The sequence below is a fragment of the Telopea speciosissima genome, chromosome 10 (assembly GCF_018873765.1).
Source record: "Telopea speciosissima isolate NSW1024214 ecotype Mountain lineage chromosome 10, Tspe_v1, whole genome shotgun sequence".
In the NCBI taxonomy this organism is placed as follows: domain Eukaryota; kingdom Viridiplantae; phylum Streptophyta; class Magnoliopsida; order Proteales; family Proteaceae; genus Telopea; species Telopea speciosissima.
In genome coordinates, this window is record NC_057925.1 from 44,801,187 (window position 1) to 44,820,311 (window position 19,125).

At 37.3% G+C, this 19,125-nt stretch overlaps 2 protein-coding genes across 2 annotated transcripts in view; both read right to left on the reverse strand.

Annotated features, from left to right (window-relative positions):
- The window catches only part of LOC122642778 (adenylyltransferase and sulfurtransferase MOCS3), a 28,520-nt gene extending 27,368 nt beyond the window's left edge, over window positions 1-1,152 (reverse strand). The window contains exons 1-2 of the mRNA XM_043836357.1: window positions 758-1,152; window positions 123-215 (exon numbers count right to left, since the gene is read on the reverse strand). Of these exons, the coding sequence (XP_043692292.1) occupies window positions 123-215; window positions 758-1,019 (355 nt within the window). The 5' untranslated portion in view covers window positions 1,020-1,152. The remainder of the gene's footprint in view (window positions 1-122; window positions 216-757) is intronic.
- Window positions 1,153-17,092: 15,940 nt separating this feature from the next.
- On the reverse strand, window positions 17,093-18,976 carry LOC122644153 (pentatricopeptide repeat-containing protein At5g18950). Its single transcript, XM_043837770.1, has one exon. It carries the CDS (start codon window positions 18,938-18,940, stop codon window positions 17,114-17,116), a length of 1,827 nt encoding a protein of 608 aa, XP_043693705.1. The 5' UTR covers window positions 18,941-18,976; the 3' UTR covers window positions 17,093-17,113.
- Between the last annotated feature and the right edge of the window lie 149 nt (window positions 18,977-19,125).

Below are 19,125 nucleotides of genomic sequence, written 5' to 3' on the forward strand. Positions count from 1 at the left end.
ATTTTCATGAAAAATGAAAAGTAAACAGCGTAATCTAGAACACTATAGCACTTATAAAAGATGCTGAAATTACAGTTCAAAATCAACACTGCAGGCGTTATTTAAAATAGAAAAATATTTACCAACACCACAAGCCGCAAGATACAATAGAGCAGGTGCACCAAGCCCTCCAGCACCAACCACCAAAATTGAAGACCTCAGCAGACTTGACTGCCCTATAGCATACAGGCAGCCCAAGTCAGCAAGTAGAAAATAATAGGCTATAATAACACAGAATAACTTATAGCCTTAAACTTCCAACATAGACAAAAGATGGGAACTTCAAAACACAAAGAACCCACGTAATCTGAAGTGATAGCTTTCGAAGTAGAATAGAACTAGGAACTGAAATAAAAAGGGCCGGCAAGACAAATTACAAACCCAAGTTGAGAAATTTTCGATCTGTTAATATTATTACCACGGCATGAGGATATTACATCCAACAACCGGCAACCTCAGAATCCATCATTTTCCACGAAGATTAGTAAAAAGCAAGGACAAGGTGTCAAACTGAACTCAATTGAAAAAATTAATAAAGTAGTGTAGTCTCTACTTGTTTCAAGTAAGTGGGAACTTGTTTCCTTCATTAATATCTAAACAAGTAAACACTGAAACCTATTTCCCACAATCGCAATCACAATAAATCAAAGGGCGCCAATCAACAAGAATTCAAACCGAATAAGTAAAAAAACATAAATAACTATCAAAGTAAGCCGACCTTGAACTCCAAATGAAGATAGCACTAGGTGTCGACTGTATCGGTATATATTATCTGGAGACAGTCCATGTCCGAACCCTGCACCATTGACCAACGCTGGACGACAATGGTTAGAATCCTTCTCCTCCTCCGTTTCGACGGCATTCAGCTCACCTAAACGAGCTTGGAGGAACGATATCCGTTGCTCTAACTCGCTTTTCGCTAACTTCAACTTTTCGATTTCTCGAAGAATTTGAGATGCCTCACCGCCATTGGAATCCATTACGTGAAGCCGACAACAAACGAGATCAGAGTGCAAGCTGCAGCAACGCCGGCAAAACCCTAACCCTCCCTTGCGTTCACAAAAATTTCACCCACTGCGCATATCAAAAAAGACAAGGACTGCATCTGTAACTTCGTAGTCATCCGACTGCGATTAAAAAAAGTAAAAAAAAGGTCAATACATACAAGCAAGGCCTGCAAGTAGAGGAATCGAATTGGTGAAAATCAATACTAAATTTTTTTATTTTTTTTTTGGTAAAACAAATCAATACTAAATTCAAGTGCATGAAACCCAGTGTTTAAAAACATGGAACCGGATCCGGATCGACCGACTGATACCTATATGGCTTGAATCGGTCCGGATCGGTGGAATCAGCCAAGTATTTAGTCGGTCCAATTTTGGCCAAGGGAATGGGTTTATTTTTTTAAATTAAAGTTAATTAAGTCTATAAGTACCTAGCGGGTTGGTTCGGGATCGACTCCTAGAGGGTGGGAAGTAGTTTTGAGTACTTTTCAGTGTTTTCTACTTCCCAGGTCCGTTCTGGTCCAGTTCCCGATGATGGTCACAGTAGTGGTGGTGGTGGCAATGGTGGAAGAGGCAGCAATGTTGGTGCCAAATGTTGGTGCCAGTGCAGAGAGAGAGAGAGGAGTCATGTGTTATTAGGCTGGTTTTATTACATATTGAGGAGTACTTAGGTTTATTTGGGCTGGTTATTTCTTCTCAATGACCAAGAAAATGTAGGAACAAATGCAAAACCACGAGGAATAAACCAAGCAACCAATCGCATAAAACGAGAGGAATTTAATGTGGGTTGAAACAAATGCCTATATCCAACCGAGAAAACCAAAGATTTTTCACTATGCTAGATAACTCTCTACACCACCATCCACCTCACAATGTGATCTCTCCTTACTTGTGTCTAAGGTTTTCCCCACATAAATAATATATATGTGATATGTCATGAAACATCAGTCAATGAGGAGCTAACACGTGCATCGAGGACGAGCCGAGGTCAAGTGGGGTGAACGCTTGCCATGAGGTATCCAGAAAGACGAGACTCATACAAGCGCCCAACTTCGGGGATCATATATGCGAGACCGGACATGGTCGAGCAGCGAGGGATCGACAGGCCGACCCTTCATGAAGGCACGACCAGACCAAAACCTTGCCCACCCTGTGAGAAGCAAGAACAACCTTCTCAGGGCGACCCGATCACTACACTCCATGAAAAGAGAACACGCCGCTAGTCCTAATGGCCCGAGATTATCGCACATACGTCGCCTAATAAAGCGCAAAGGGATCAAGGGATCAACCCTATCCCAAGAATTACTCCTAAAATCTCTCACTCCATGCCCAGGACTCTCCTTTCCTAATAGGGCACAATTCTACCCACCATGCCTCACTCGTTGCCTATAAATAACTGGATAAATTCCTTCCACGATTATCTGAATCCAATATTTCTTATCTGTTGCTAAGAGTTATGACTTAGGCATCAAAGTGGACAAACCGACACCGCCCGGCCCTCTCTTGCTGACTCTGTATTGCAGGAACAGGTCGATCCGACCCCTAGTTATTTAATTCTCCGAATAATTCACTAATTATTCGGCAGAATCGAATTATATCGAATAATATGAATTATTCTTCCCGAATCCGATTTATAAATATTAGTCGGAAAAACTCATGCTTTATTTGAACTATTTAAAAAATCGCGTTATATTCGGCCGAACCAAATTATATACGAATAATTCGGTTAGCTTAAAAAAAAAAACCCTTAATATCCCTTATTCCTTTTATCCCTTAGGGTTTCACGGTTTAACACTTTCACAGTTTTACCCCTTTAACCCTTTTATAGTTTTACTGTGAGAGAGACAAAGAGTCAAAAACCAGTCTGCGGCTCTTCTTCTTCTTCGACACTCCGACGAGTCCAGCCCTGCGGCCACCGCTACAAGTGACCTTGAGTTCCATCTTTGCTCCTTCTCCTAACCCTCTTCTTCACTCTCTCATCTTTCACCATCTACGGCTCCACTCCAGTAATCCAGCTCACAAGACGTCGTCTACGGTCTGCTATTGATCGATCTTCACTGTACAATTGATTGAAAGATAAAAAAAAACAAAAACCCAAAGAAGAAAACACCGTCACCAAGTAGCCGCGCTCCTCCCAAGTCCCAACCTTTTGATTGTTTTATCATTCTCAACTTTGCTGCCCTTTAACCCAAAAAAAAAAAAAAAAAAAAACTCTGCTGCCTGCGATTCTGCTAGTCTGCTGACTCTGCTCTCTCAGTTTATTATTTGTTTTCATTGTATATAGCATCAACCTCTCTCTCAATTCTCAAGTGGGGCTTAGCAAGGTTCGGTGTAGCAATTATCAAGTGACCAATCAAATTTCCATTGGACCAACTAAGGGTTGAGGATCTTTAAGAGGTAAACCACATGCTCTGTAATGTATTTGTCTCCACGACATGCCCCACTTGCAAAGTCACAAGTCACAAATCACAGCAGCCTTTGCACTCTTGATTCTTGAATGAAATTGGAATTCCTCTTGAATAATCACAATTTGTCTCCACGGCATGCCCCACTCACAAAGTCCTTGCCCTCTTTAGTCTTGATTCTTGAATGAAATTGGAAATCCTCTTTGCACATGTTCATCAATACCGATTGCACATAATTTATAATGAACCCATTTCACATAATTGACTATGAAAGGAAAAGAAAAAAAAAAGTCTTGATTTTTGTTATGCTTTAGACCATTGTAATTCTTGTTATGTTTTTATGGATGATGGAATTAGTGGACTATGAATGCGTGTATTCTAATTCTTATGTTACTTGTATCTTATGCTGGTATATTTATTGATTGATAATGTTAAACGGATACTATAAATATTAAAAATAACGACCGAATTTTTTGTTCGACTTTTATTTTGGTAAACGAATAATTCCCGAATCCGAATCCGAATTTTATTATGTCTGATTTTTTGACCCTTTTTTTGACCGAAATCTTAAATTAACAAAACGAATTATTCCGAATAATTCTTTATCCGAATAATTCCCGAATCTGAATTTGCTAACTAGGATCCGACCCAGTTCTTGACACAACAGATTGGCGCCATCTGTGGGAACGACAGCTTACAAGCCTTTCTAATCTCTAAATCCATCAAGAACGATGGTCGGCGAACAGAATGTTGTTTCCACCAATCCCGAGATTTCCTAGCCTGAGGGGAACCCAGTAGCCCGCCAGGCAATGAAGTGCACTCGTGGCGGAGGACAAGCTGGGAAGCAAACCACACGCCAAGCAGCGGCAGCTGTGACTGTCAATATATATATATTTTTTATTTTATTTTATTTTATTTATTTATTTATTTTTTTGGCAGTTCCATCTAAAAAAATGCCAAGAAATCATGGCATGACTCACTCATCAGTGGAAGGATGGAACTTCAAAAATTTGCCACGGGTATCTTCTCTTAATATCCATTGATGGAGTCTTTGGAGGAATCCTAATTGTGGCCAGGTGCAAGGCTGCAACATATTTGTCTTATTGACAGATCCTCTCTATAAACACTAGAAATGTCCAACAGCAAAGACACCCAGAATCAACAATAAACCTAAAATCTGGGAGGGTCAATGAGATCCTGAGAGATATTCGAAAGACTACAAGGACTAACTTGGACATCTGTGCTCTGCCATCATGTCTTGTTGTCTTTCTTCCCCCATTGTTTCTCATTGACCCTCTCTTTCAACTCCTACTCTCCTCTACGTTCTCTCTTTCTCTAGATTCCAGCTGGTTAATGTTTCTATACATGTATAACCATCATGGGTATGGGCTTCCCATAGAGGAACCATCAAATATCACATTGTAAAAGAACGATCGCTTCGCTTGACCCCTACATCAAAAGATTCACTACCCGTATTTCCAAATTCAGCTTCAACACTCAAACAAAGCTCCACATGTGAGCCCTAAGACAAGTGGAAGCAATGGCTTTCCCTAGTCGGTGAACAAATAAATCCGCGAGATATCTCTAGATAATGGATCTCCCAACACTCAACGTGCCACTCTCACTCCAATCCTCTCAATAACCTTCAAATCAAGAGTAATTGTATCCTGAAACAAACATCCATTATTGTCCTCCCAAAGACACTACAACACAACTTATATGATAGTTTTCTATAAAAAAAAAAGCAGCCCTGCACACTAAATGGATTTGAGTACCAATACATCATCAAAACCCACTAAGTCTTTGGGTAAAGATCCAACCAGCAGAGCAAGAACTGTCAATAAATAAAACCAGCCCTTCTGGCAGAAACACAAATGAAAATTACCTTACTCTGCTTTTCCTTCAAGAAACAACAAAAAAAGTGTATTGTTATAATTTCTTCTTATGCAACCCAAAAATAGTGAGAAAAAAAAAAACACAAACCAACCATAACATAAATAACATCAGCTTTAGATCCCATTTGTTTTGATGAAAAATATTTTGCATGGAATTGTCTCAAAAGCAAAAACAACTTTAGGGATAAAAAAACAAACGAAAATTACCTTACTGAAATTCAATATAAAAGTTTGGAGAACAACTTTCAATTAAACTTTTTGGATGTTATTTTCCTAGAAAGAAGTTGTATCTTGTTCAAGCATAACCTACCCATAGAGGATACCACATCACATGGATGGATTATTTTACTTATTCTCCCATGCCAAAATATACTTCCTTGTCATGTACAATTAAGGAGGAAGGGGGAGAAAAGAAAAAGAAATACAAACAAACATGAAAAGAATATTTTTAGGAATATTTTTGCTTGTCATGCTTAAATGTTGTCTTTTAAAAAGTAATTTCAAGTTAAAAAGAATGTAAACAAATACATTAAGCATTGCAAAGAATGTAATAACATCTTTCACCGCTTATAGATCAAATTCTAATTAGTGAAATGCTAAGTTGCACTAAGTGTGGTTGCTTATGTCAATTTTTTAGCAATGAAAAAATGCAAGTGGTAGACACGAAAGAAATTTACAGGTATAAACAATAAGGACACTGAAGATGAGAAGGAAAAAAAAAAACATATAGATATATAAACATGATGCAATTAGAAGAGAAATTAAAGCGATTAATAAGTAACTTATGGAGGACGGTACCAACACCCTCAGTGTCAAGTTGCAATATAAGGTTTTCCAATTCTTACTTGATGTGGAGTTGTAAGGACCATGAATTTGGTATTAAAGAGGAAGAAATTTTGTATTTCATTTTGGCAAGTTTTATCATGGAGAGTGTCTTTCATAAAGGACATTGCCTACTCTCCATATTCTCTTTTTACCATTTAAGGTGTTCCAAGAATATGCATGAATCTCTCAAACATTAGGAACTCATGTAACAGAACTATTACACCAATTCTCATAAGGTTTTGGTCAAAATATTATCAAGAATATGAGCAGAGATCTAAATGAACACAACTATCTGTAATCCTTAACCATGAAAGTGATTAACAACAATGATTTAACAGAAGTAGAGTAATGATTAACACTATCATTGGAGTAGAGTCCATATAGTTGGTAGTATAACAGTCTTAAAAAAGACAAATGCTCTTTTCTGACACAACTAAGATACCAGAAGAAGATCAATGTGAAGAGCTACTGTAATTATTGTTTCATTCTTGTCAATTACCTGTGTGAAGACAAGGTAGCATCCCTACATTCTTAATTCTAGCTAAAAGTATATAAATAAAAAAAGAGTAACCCAGTGCAAAAAGCTCCAGCCACTGCAAGGTTTGGGAAGGGTCATCATGTATGCAACCTTACCCCTGCTTTTGTAGAGAGCTGTTTTCATACTCAAACCCGTGATCACTTGGTCACAATGGAGTAACCTTACTGTTGCATCAAGGCCCATTAAAAAAAATTAATGGGCCCAGGAACCAATCTGAACTCATTTCTAAATGAATCCAGCATAAATATCTAACAATAAAGGCATAAGGCAGTGAGGGATAGACAACTTATAAGAATTGCAAATTGTGGAATACTAAAGAATGAAGACCAGTAGAAGAAAAACCCAGAGACAGTAGGAGGCTGTAGTTGTGCCACAAGCTACCAAAAATACTGCCACCTGTTTTTTTTCGGTTGAAACTTTAACCCCCATTTTGTTATTGATGATTCCACACAGTATCCTACCCCTATTAAGTTGAAATATTGAGGTAAAAGAATCTTTTGTCATGCAGACACAAAAATTTCAAAATACAGTATTTTGAAGTATGAAACAGATCAAATCAACCAAGAATGGAACAATGGACAAATGACAAATACATCCAGAGAACTAAATACTATTATCCTTAGCAGAACAAGGATACATACAAGTAGAAGTAAAGAAAAAGAAGAGAAATCGAACTTTACATTAGTTGGTTGGAAATAACCCCCCTCTAATCTCCTTCAGAGAGTCTCAAAGGGAGGATCCAAATAGAAACCCAATTTTCCTTGCTTTGCTATGTGCATCACCTAACGTCATAGCAAAACCAAAACTGTAGATGAAACCTCTAAAATTGATGAAAATAGAGAACAAAAGGAAAACAAAACGGCTCTATTAATCCGTTCGATCAAAATTCGGTATATTGTTATCACATGAAATAAAAGAGCATTTATTCAGCCCAATTTTCTCTAAAACGTCCCATGGGATCAGGCATAGGCTGTAATAAGGAAACCCAAACAAACAAATCTAGAATTGTTGGTAACGCCTGCGTGATGACTAGTAAGGTGAATCTTTTTTTTTTAAAAAAAAAAAAAAAGGTGAATAGCCTTTGTTTCGTTAAAACTGGAAAGACCCAAGAGTACTGAAGAAAATTAGATGCAGGAATCTTTTGTTTCGTTAGAACTGGAAAGACCCAAGAGTACTGAAGAAAATAAGATGCAGGAATCATAATATAAAAAACACAATAGAAAAAAATAGTAGAAAGACTTCGTATTAAAACCAAACAGAAAATTAGATACAGGAATCATAACATCAAACAGACAATATAATATCAAAAACACAATAGAAAAAAATAGTAGAAAGAATTCGTATTAAACCAAACAAAAAATTAGATACAAGAATCATAATATCAAATAGACAATAGGAAATTTCGTATTGAAATCAAACATTACATTACCAGAAAGATTTCATTATGAAACAATTTCATAATGAAATAAAGCTTTACATTCGATGAGAGAGAGGTCACCAGGGATTTGATAGATCCGAGAGAAGACTTGTGGTCTTGGAGATTCAGCGCTATCCGACAAGGGCTTTGAGGATGTGAGGGGTGGCGTCTGTCGAGTTAAGAGGAGCGGCTCGTCTGCCTCGTCGATGACCTCCTTGGGCCTTGGCAAAGAGAGGGAATTAGTGACTATTTATCACTCGAGTCATAAATAAAGTTCCTCTATCAACAAAAAAAAGAAGAAAATAACCGTCCATAAACCAAATGGCTACGTTTCTTTCTGTCTAATTATTGCTTACATATAATCCATTGATTGACTTAAAAAAGAAAAAAAAAAGAAAAAAAAAAAAGGTATATATGTGAGCATCATTACAAGTCATTAGCCAGGACTCAGGAGTCAACTATAACAATTTGAAACTTGAAGAGAATTGCAGGAAGAAGTCAAAATTAATACAAAGCAAAAGACGCCTAAAGGAATATACCAACCTGACATTTAAAAATAAGTACAAAAAAAGATAAGAACAAATTACAAACATATTCATCTACCAAATACATATCTAGCTTGTCATTCTATGCTTGTGTAGTGTGCACAGACGGGTTCAAGAAACGGGGCATTGGTCTGCCTCTTTATTCTATTTTTCTGCATTTGAAGAACTATATCTATTAATGTTACTCCTTGTTATTCTTGTTAATGCACTCGAAAGGGCAAAGTCTTGAGGGCTAACTATCAAATATATAAAAATATATAAAAAAAAGATAACAACAAATTACTCATGTCATCTACCAAATATATTTGTAGTTTGCCTTTCCGTTTGTGTAGGTTAGGTCCTTAATAAGCACATAATTGACATGGTTACAAACATCCAATTGGATTATTTTCATGTACATGAACAAATATAAAACACAAGTCCAAGAGGATGTCAGATGTGCAACATTTTCCCTGTTTTCTTCAGAAGAAAAAGATTTGTGTTACATACAGCAATAGGGTTTGAGATCTTGGAAACCAAATACTGGGTTTATAGCAGTGACTTACTTTCTTAGATTATTATTTGTGCACCACTAGCTGTGGAAGAATACGAAAGGAGTTGTAACTACAAAGCAAGATCCATTGCATCATGAGAAATCACATCATGTATGAATAAGCTCCCAGAATAAAGACCATAAGCTAACCTCTATGACTAATAAATAGATAAAATATATTCATCACCAATCATCAGAGATACTGAAATATACACCACCTATCATTATGTTGTTTTTGCTTTCATTCCTCTATGAGAAAACAGGAAAATTTGTTAGCATTTTTTTTGAAAGGGGGTGGATGTTGTTCTGCCAAGCTTATTGGGATCATAAAAATATGGTAAAGGTTCTCTAAGTCGCTGGGGTAGGGTACGCTAGCATCTTGTGTCTATCTCTCTCCTCTTAACATAAAATGACATTGTTCCCTTCCAATGTTCGATACTATTTTGCCGCACCTCAGTGGTGCGCCCCTCTATGCCGCTTGCTCAGAGAACCCTCTCCCATTTAGCAACTATATTGCTGCAACTAAAACTAAGCCAGAGAGAAGTTTTAGATGCTTCATATGGCTTTTGAATCATCGTCCAAACCTAAACACTCTGCCTCAGTGGTACAACCACTTTTAGTAAAAGGCCTAAAGCTAGAAGTGATCCTAGAAACCAATTCTAAAGTTGGAAACACTTTGACTGAGAGCATTCATTGGCTTCCTGCTGCTCATAGTTCGAAAACTTGTTTCTTTTCGATGTTTTGGGTTGACCAAAATATCCGAAATATCCAAAATTTCGGATATTTCGATCAAAATTTTGCATTTTTCTGTTATGTTTCGGTAGGTCATTTCTGTTGGTTTTAGGCCAAGTTAAGGCCTGAAACTTCATGGAAACCTTCTTAGATAGAAAAAGATGTCATCTACAAAAGATGATCCACTACGTTCCTGTGAGTGGGAGTCATACTTAAAACTGGGAATGGATGGAGAAGATATTTCATTGAGCACCATACAATGCACATAACTCCTATTTTTTTACATTCTTGTTGTAAGAAAATCAAAATTTTGAAGCAAAAAATAATAATAATAATAATAATAATAAAAAATATATATATATATATATATATATATTGAAAAAAAATTTCGACACCGTGAGGTTGTCGATCGACTTCTGGTGTCTTAACATATATTAATTTCATCACAAACCAACAAGTATTGATCATTCTTCTTTCAAAAAAACATTTTTGGAGAAATTGGTTTTATCTGAATTAGTGGAAAAGCTTCACAAATGTGCTAATGGTGTGTTCTCTGGCGTAGATGCAGCAAAGATTCGAAAGCCGATGCAAGAATCAACAAGGAGAAGTGAAAGGATAAAGAACAAGGAGAAAAAAAACCAAAAAACCGGAGCTTGTTAAGTCTCGGTCGAAATTTCGACCAAGACTAACGAGTTTTGGTATTTATAAACCTAATTTTGAAATAGAAATCTCAATATCTCGTGAGATTTTAATTTTGTCTCGAGATATCGCGAGATGATCAAAATTTCGACTGAGTTTTTGCATTCTTTATATTTGAACTGCTGTTTCGTTTCAGTCAGGTCGCAATACTCAAAATATTCGAGATCTCGACCAAAATTTCACGAGATTTAGTACTATGCTACGGCTGTGTCACTGAATAATCTATTGACATAGAGTTTTTATGGCTTTTAGCAGGGACAGCTTGGATTTCTTCTCCAGTTATTCAATGACTAATCCTGTAAAAGATCAAGGATCAAAATCTGAAAAACAAGGCATAATAATGTTACAAGTTTCAGGAGTGTGATGTGACTGAAAAGAAATGAAGAATGAGTATATACGTCCTGCTCCTCGTCTCCCTTCACCTGCTCTTTCCAATCTTTCCTTGGCATCCCTGCACCAATTGATCCCTTTAATTACCACATATCACAAGGGAATGGATACCAGATTTCCATTTTTTATTTTAAGACAAATGAAAAAAATAACAAAATAAAGGAATCAAGAGGCGGTAGCCAGACAAGATGCCACATATAGATTCAGGAATATAGCCTTCATGTTCAGAGACATACCGACCAATCTAAACTTCCAAATGCCAGAAAATACTTTGGATTGGTGTTGCATTAATTGAATGATCCCAACTCTTAGTCTTACAAGGGAGACTTGAAACACTTTTAAGAGGGAAAAACCAGGCATAAGAATCAGTCACGTTGAACACTAACAATCATATATATTCCCATCAAAGGCCCAAAGGAACCATGAATGTCAATCATGAAAAGCATGGGCACAAGGGAGAAGTAAGAAACGCAACAGTCAACAAAAATTGAAGACATGAGCACTGTGGAAGCTATAGAAAAATGCTACAATTTTGGGTCCACTACGGCACAGAACTTTCCCAAGTCAGTCAGTGACTGATTCAACAATCACAATTTGCCAAGCCAAACCCGTCCACTATAATAACTACATATGTAACCATGATTTGAGAAAAAAAATCAATGACTGCAACTTGGGATACATGTCTCTTTAGCATCTGAGCTGCATTCAACTCATAAGTGATCTGGGCTTCTGCATGGGCACGTATAGCTGCAATTTCTTCAGGTGTGACATTAGCCATCTTCGAACCAATGTCCATCATATCTTCTGTACGAGCATACTTTGACTATTTGGCAGCATTTTTTAAGTCTTTTGGCCTCATGTTCTTCATGCTTTCTGCAGCCATTTTCACCAACTCAAGATTGGACATCAACTGTCAAACCAACATATATCATAAACACACAACACAAGAAGCAAAGGAATGGTGTAAGAAGGAAAAAAGTGTTATTCGTGGGCTAAACATAATACACTTATGCGTCTGAGTTTCAGATTTAGGTTGCTATAGTAGCAAAATAAAGCAATATTTGGACAAGCTGAGGCATCTCTCTCGTATTTCATCCTCGTTGATAAAAATTTTGGAGCCTAGCCCAACTTCAGATCCAAAATTATCTAACCGTGGAGTTCAACCAAAATCTCCTTAATTCGTTAAGGTGTTCTCAGATTCAGCTCTTTTTTCCTGCCTGCAATATCGTTTGGTATTTTTTTCAATTTTTGTACTGTATTCAGAAATATGAGCTTATTTAAAAAAAGCCTAAACCCTAGAAACAAGAGTAATGAATTTTGCAGTTTCAGAGCATGAATTCAGCGAACCCTTTTCAAATTTTGGTAACAAATAAGGGTATTTATTTAAAAACCCTAAACCCTAGACATGAGAGTAATGAATTTTGCAATTACAGGGCATGAATTCAGCGTACCCTTTCAAATATTGGTAACAAATAAGGTTATTTATTAAAAAACCCTAGACGCAAGAGTAATGACTTTTGCAATTATAGAGCATGAGTTCAACGTACCCTTTTCAAATAAAGGTAACAAATAATGTTAGAGAAGGGGTTACGCAAACAAGATGGGGAAGGGGTTGTAGAGAAGGGGACGGGGCTGGTATGTAAAGAAGGGGATGGATTGTAAGAGAAACCTGAGTTTTCATAATCCTTACCTTTTGTCCGGCAGTGTCACTGCCTCAGTTGAAGAGTTGAAGTCGAAGGAGGGAGGAGGATGCCTCATAGTTAAAGCATATTGCGGTGATCGAGGGCAGAGCGTGAGATCGAGATGCGTAACAGAAGCATATCAATTAAGGATTGTGGTGAGTAGCGGAACAGAGAGGCTACCAAGTAGCGGAACGGAGAGGCTAGCAACTTGCATCCAACACCGAAATCAGATATTGTAACAGAAGGATACCAATTAAGGATTGTGGTGAGTAGCGGAACAGACAGGCTAGCAATTTGCATCCAACCCCTATATCAGAAATCAATTTAACACAAAGTCAACTTACAAACCGAAGAGATGACGATGAGGGAATTATCGGTGAGATTTGAGGCCACTTGCCGTGCAGCACTAACGGAGCAACCCAAGAAGGGCTGAGATGGGACGGTGAGGAGGAGTGAAGTAACGGTGAGAAGGGAAGGGAGTTAGAGACGAAGGAAAGAGGAGAAATGCTGCGAGGAAAAGAGGAGTATTGAGTCGAAAGTGCGAAGAGTGGAGAGAAAATTACATGAATATTAAAATAAAAATAAATAATAGGGTATCAATAACTTATGAAAATATAAAATAAAAGGCAAAGATAATAGTGAAGAAAATATGGTATTTAAGTAAAAAAGAAGGGTAAAGTAGTCAAGTGAAAAATTTGCCACAAAACATGAGTTCGTAAACTTATATAGTATATATGATTATATATATATATATATATCATACTATTAAAAGATTAGTATATATGTGCATTCCATATCCTGCAATTAGATGTGCCATTTATCAAATTAGTCTGTGGTCTAGTCCATTTACTGCTGCAATACTTGGGTTACATAACTTCATTGTATTTTGTTTTGGTTTTACTTTTTTCCTTTTGTGGATTTGTTGTGGAAAAATTGTTTTTGATTGACAGTTGACCTGGTTGCCTATCCCCAGACTATGATAGTCAGCAGACTCTCCTACCCCCCCCCCCCCCAAACAGAAAAAGAAAACTATAAACAACAAAAATAGAGAAAATAAAACAGTGAAAACTATAAACAACAAAAGTAGAGAAAATAAAACTCTGAAAATTATAAACGACAAAAATAGAGAAAATAAAACTGTTAAGATATGGTGTAATATCGCAGGGGTACTATTGTCAGTCCCCTGCGGTAGTCTTGGAGAGCGATACAATTGGTTTCCTATTGTATTTTTAACTTAAATTAGTTAGTCTTCCACTGGTATTGTAATCTTCTATTAGCTTTTTATTACCACAAGGAGTCCTTGTGGTGTTGTAACTAGTGTTTGAAAGCTATAAAGCATTGTGGAGGGAGAGGGAATTGTATGGACTATTGCTCTCTCCAGCGGTATTTCTCTCTTCTTCTTTCTCCCTTTCTCTTATTCTCTGCTGTTGCTACTCGTTATCTGATTCTGTAATGTTACATGGTATCAAAGCTTAGATAATCAGTACTAGCATTCTTTTTTTCCCTGTTTTGAGTCACTATTTTGATGTCCTCTTAAGGTGTGCAGCCACCCTTTGCTGCAATTATATCTATGAAGATCTAGTTTATATCATGAAAAACTAGTTTCTTCATCTGATTATGCTGTTTACATGAAGGCTAATATCAACTGCTGGCATTCTATGGAGTTAGTTTTCTACCAGAATTGATATTTATTACATACAAGAGTTGGCGATACCTGTTTCTGGATTTCTATCATGGCGGCATTGAGATCCTCCATTTAATTTACTTCCGGCCAGCAGTTTCTCCTAAGATTTCAGGATCTTATTGATACAACTGGTAAGCAACTTCTTGGGGCTGATCAGAGACCCTGATTCTCTGAAGTCAGATTTCTCCAAACAGATCTGACGATACTGTGTTTTTGGGAGTTTTTTTTTAACTCAAATTGATTTGGATCTGACCATCAGATCCTTCTGCAGTTGTAGGGCATTGTTAAAAAAACTATGAAATGACAACACTTCGTAGTTTAGTCATACAACCAGGAGCTCACCTGGTTGACTTGATAGACTCTCATCGTGCATAGGACCGAAAAAATCCACAGGCCTTTGAATAGAGGATATGAAAATGTGTCTGAATTTCTTCAAGGGAAAGGAATCCACCTTCCTCCTTTTTCTTTTCTTTTCTCCCTCCTCTTCTTATCCTGTTCATGGAATTCATGTTTCTATTATTTTCTAGTCAGGTTGCCTCTAAATGAGAGAATTTTTAAGTTTTTCTCTTTTGAAATATTTCATTTGTGCATACTTGCCAATGAATTATCTTGCTAATAATGGAAACGTTAAACATGTAGAGGAGAAAAAGCTCTTTTAATAAATATTTATCAACCTTATTTAGGAATTGAACTAAGAGGAAGGATTTGGATTTCATTTGTAACATTTGCAATGCTTCACTACAACTATGCTTCCAATAGATTTAGTGAAGTTCCACCTGTTATGACTTATGACCTTCGCAAGTTTTGGGGGATTCTTATACACCCAAAAACAGAGATGATCATTTCCAGCTAACCAAACTAGAAGGTCCCTTGAAGTTATAGTTGTGAACTTTGAATACTGATGAAACTGTTGGTTGAAGTCATGGATCTTACTCATATTTGGGCAAGATTACATTTCCAAGTTTGGACAAAGAAGTAGGGTTCTTTATGCTTTTTTGTTCCTGGAGTCTTATAACAATTTCTTTCAACTGGTTTTGTGCTTCTGGTTGATCCTTTAAGAGCATTGACAATTCACTGTTGAAGATTTTGTTACTCTTTAATATATAGTCATTAAGGAAAAAAAGAACTTTTAGTGTGGGAAGGAGGGTGAGTGACGGGTTTGTAGTCACCTAGGGTTACTAAGTAACAGAAACACAAAGAAACCAGAATCACAGTGAAGTAGAAGTGACCAGAATTGAAGAGTGAACATTAACATAATTTCAGAATATCAGATGCGCTTCAGAATTTGATGGAATACCCTATTCTATTAAGAGAATAGAATATCAGAATCTGGAACCAATCCAACGGTAATTCAAAGTTATGAAAGATCCTAGTTGGATTAGGACTGTTCTAGAACCAAGAACTGATAGCAGAATATGGACTGATCTCAGAACATCATACAAAAGTAAATACATTAAAAACAGTAGTAAGGAAACTCAGACTTAATATCATTAGACAATCAGCAGTAATCACAGAATAGTATTCTGAAACCAGAAAGCGAAATCAAAGATCAAAACTGAAAATTTCAGGAATTTGAATATTAATAGAACTCTGAGAATCTCTCTCTCTCTCTCTATATATATATATAAACTGAATTTGAAAAATGAGATCAACAGAGTATCAGATGCGATTCCTGAATATGTGCTCTGATCAAAACTCAATTCAAAACTCAGGAATTCAAAGAGTTTCAGTTGCAGAAGAAAACCCATAAAACAGATCAAAGATTGAATCTTGAAAATAGAGAACTGAAGTATAGGATATGCGATTGAAAAATATAAAACCTGATCTGAAATCCCAGTCAGATATGAGAGAAAATTATCAGACTCAGTCCACTAACATGTGCAGGAAATTAGGGTTAAGAACTGACCTGTTTGCAGGAACTGTGAATAAACATGGTGTTCAGATGCATCAGTGTTACAAAATTTGGCATGTGAGCAGGAACCTTGGAATCTACCTATTTACAAAATTTCAGCATCATCTCACCTATCACATGGCAGATATAGGTGGCAGTTTAGAACATTCTTTCCATAACATCCATGTAGGAGAACCAGATCCTTGACATAAATTACAAATTTCCAGTTACAGATTTCCAAAAAGAATGAAGAATAAAAGAACAAAATTGTTGTGCTATGATATCTTAAGAGGCTTCAGTCTCTTCCCAAACCAGCCTCTATATCCTCCTGAGCTTGACACAAATTCTCTTTGCAACGTTGACTAATTTAGAGAAAGGCAAACCGATTCTTTAAGAGTATAATCCATTCCAAACAGAGAATCTAAAACAAGCAAAGCATCATCAAACCGATCATTTGAAGAGAGAGCATCAACCACTCTGTTAAAAGTCTTCTTCCAAGGTTTCAGCTTACTTGTTAACATCTTAGTCAACCACTCCATGTTGTGCTATGATATCTTAAGAGGCTTCAGTCTCTTCCCAAAACAGCCTCTATATCCTCCTGAGCTTGACACAAATTCTCTTTGCAAAGTTGACTAATTTAGAGAAAGGCAAACCGATTCTTTAAGAGTATAATCCATTCCAAACAGAGAATCTAAAACAAGCAAAGCATCATCAAACCGATCATTTGAAGAGAGAGCATCAACCACTCTGTTAAAAGTCTTCTTCCAAGGTTTCAGCTTACTTGTTAACATCTTAGTCAACCACTCCATGTTGTGCTATGATATCTTAAGAGGCTTCAGTCTCTTCCCAAAACAGCCTCTATATCCTCCTGAGCTTGACACAAATTCTCTTTGCAAAGTTGACTAATTAAAGAAAGGCAAACCGGTTTCTCAAGAGTATAACCCATTCCAAACAGAGAATCTAAAACAAGCAAAGCATCATCAAACCGATCATTTGAAGAGAGAGCATCAACCAATCTGTTAAAAGTCTTCTTCCTAGGTTTCAGCTTACTTGTTAACATCTTAGTCAACCACTCCATGCCTTCTGTTGGATTTCCCTGCTTACACAATCCTGTAATGATATAATCATGAGTACAGACCAATGGCTCCAAACTCCACTTTTGCATATCTCTCCACAACTCTATTGCTTCCTGTGCATTTCCCTCCTCACAAAGAGCCTGAATCAGAGGTGTGTAAGATGAAGTAGATGGTTGCAAATCCATCATCATAAGTTCATTGAACAAGTTCATAGCCTCAACTACTTGCCCTTCCTTACAAAGACACTGAATCAGAGTATTATATGTAACTACATCACGGTTGATACCTTTATTGGGCATTTCTTCAAACAGCTCATGTGCTTTGTCTGTCCTCCCATGTAGACAAAATCCTGCAATCAATGTGTTATAACTCACCGTGCTTTCTCTGTATCCTCTATCACTCATCTCCCCACGTAACTCCTGGGCTTTTTCCAAATTACCTGCCTTGCAGTATCCATCCATGAGTGCATTATATGTAAACTCATTTGGCTTGAATCCTTTATGAATCATCTCATACCAAAGCTTTCTTGCTTCCCCTAATTTACCCATCTTGCAGAGACCATCAATCACTGTTGTGTACATAACTCTATCAAGAGCATAGCCTCTGTCCTTGAGATCACTGAAGACCCGAAAAGCTTCATTCCCCATACCGTTCTTGCAGAGCCCATAAATGATTTCCTGATAAGTGAAGATATCAGGAAGCCGATCCTTCGCTATCATTAAATGGAGAAGCTCTGAGACCTTAACGTAATTACCATCTTTGCAAAATCCAGAAATCAATTTGGTGAAAGCAATATTATCCGGGGTATGCCCAGCTTCAATCACTTGCCGGAGAAGCTCATAAGCTTCGGAAAGCTTGTTGTCCTTACAGAAGGCTCGGATTAGGTACCCAACAGTGTCAACATCGCCCACAAAGCCAAATTCCATCATCTCAGCATACAAATCCCAAACCAGATCGGTTTTCCCAATGCGTAGAGAACCCAATAAAGCTGAATTCCAAACTGATAGAGAAGGCACAAAGTTGACATTTTTGAGCCGCGAAAACACATCAACAGCGTCATAGATTTCTCCATCATCGCAGAGACATCGAATGAAGGATTCCAAAGAAGAAGGTTGGGGTTGAAATCCAGGGAAACTCAAAAGAAATGATTTTGCAGCTTTGGTTGCTTTGGCTTCGACGAGGGTATCGAAGAGAACAGAGCACAATTGATGGTCAGGAGAGAAACCAGGCTGAGAGGAGACCCATTGAAAGAAACGGAAAGACAGGAAAGCATTGTTTTGACGCTTAATGATCTCTCTAACGCAGTTAGGATTGAACATACTGTGACTGAGAGAGGGAAAATCAGAGAGGAGTGTCTGTTCCCATCTGGGTCGTGTTCGTATGGTCTTGCAGACCTCAATCGCCATTTGTTCTGTGAATTGAAGCTGAACCTTTCCATCCATGATTTGGGGTTCTTGTTGTGTTGCATCTCCTCCTCCTTCTACGACAAGATTTCGTGTAGTTCTTCCAGGTCGGTAAGGGATTTGGAGTCTACGAATGTTCTGGCGAAGGAAGCTAACGATCAGAGAAGACGAAGATGGTGCCATTTTACCTCTCTATCGCTCTGCAGTCTTCTACTCTTCTCTCTTTGTTTCTGTTCTTAGAGTTTCCTCACAAGCAAGATAGAGCCAGTTAAAAACCGATCGCAGTATTTGGTAACGTTTCTGTGCTGTTTTCCTGTTCTTTGGATAGAAACGTTTTTTTTTTCTTGTTTCTGTACTAGAAGACTGTT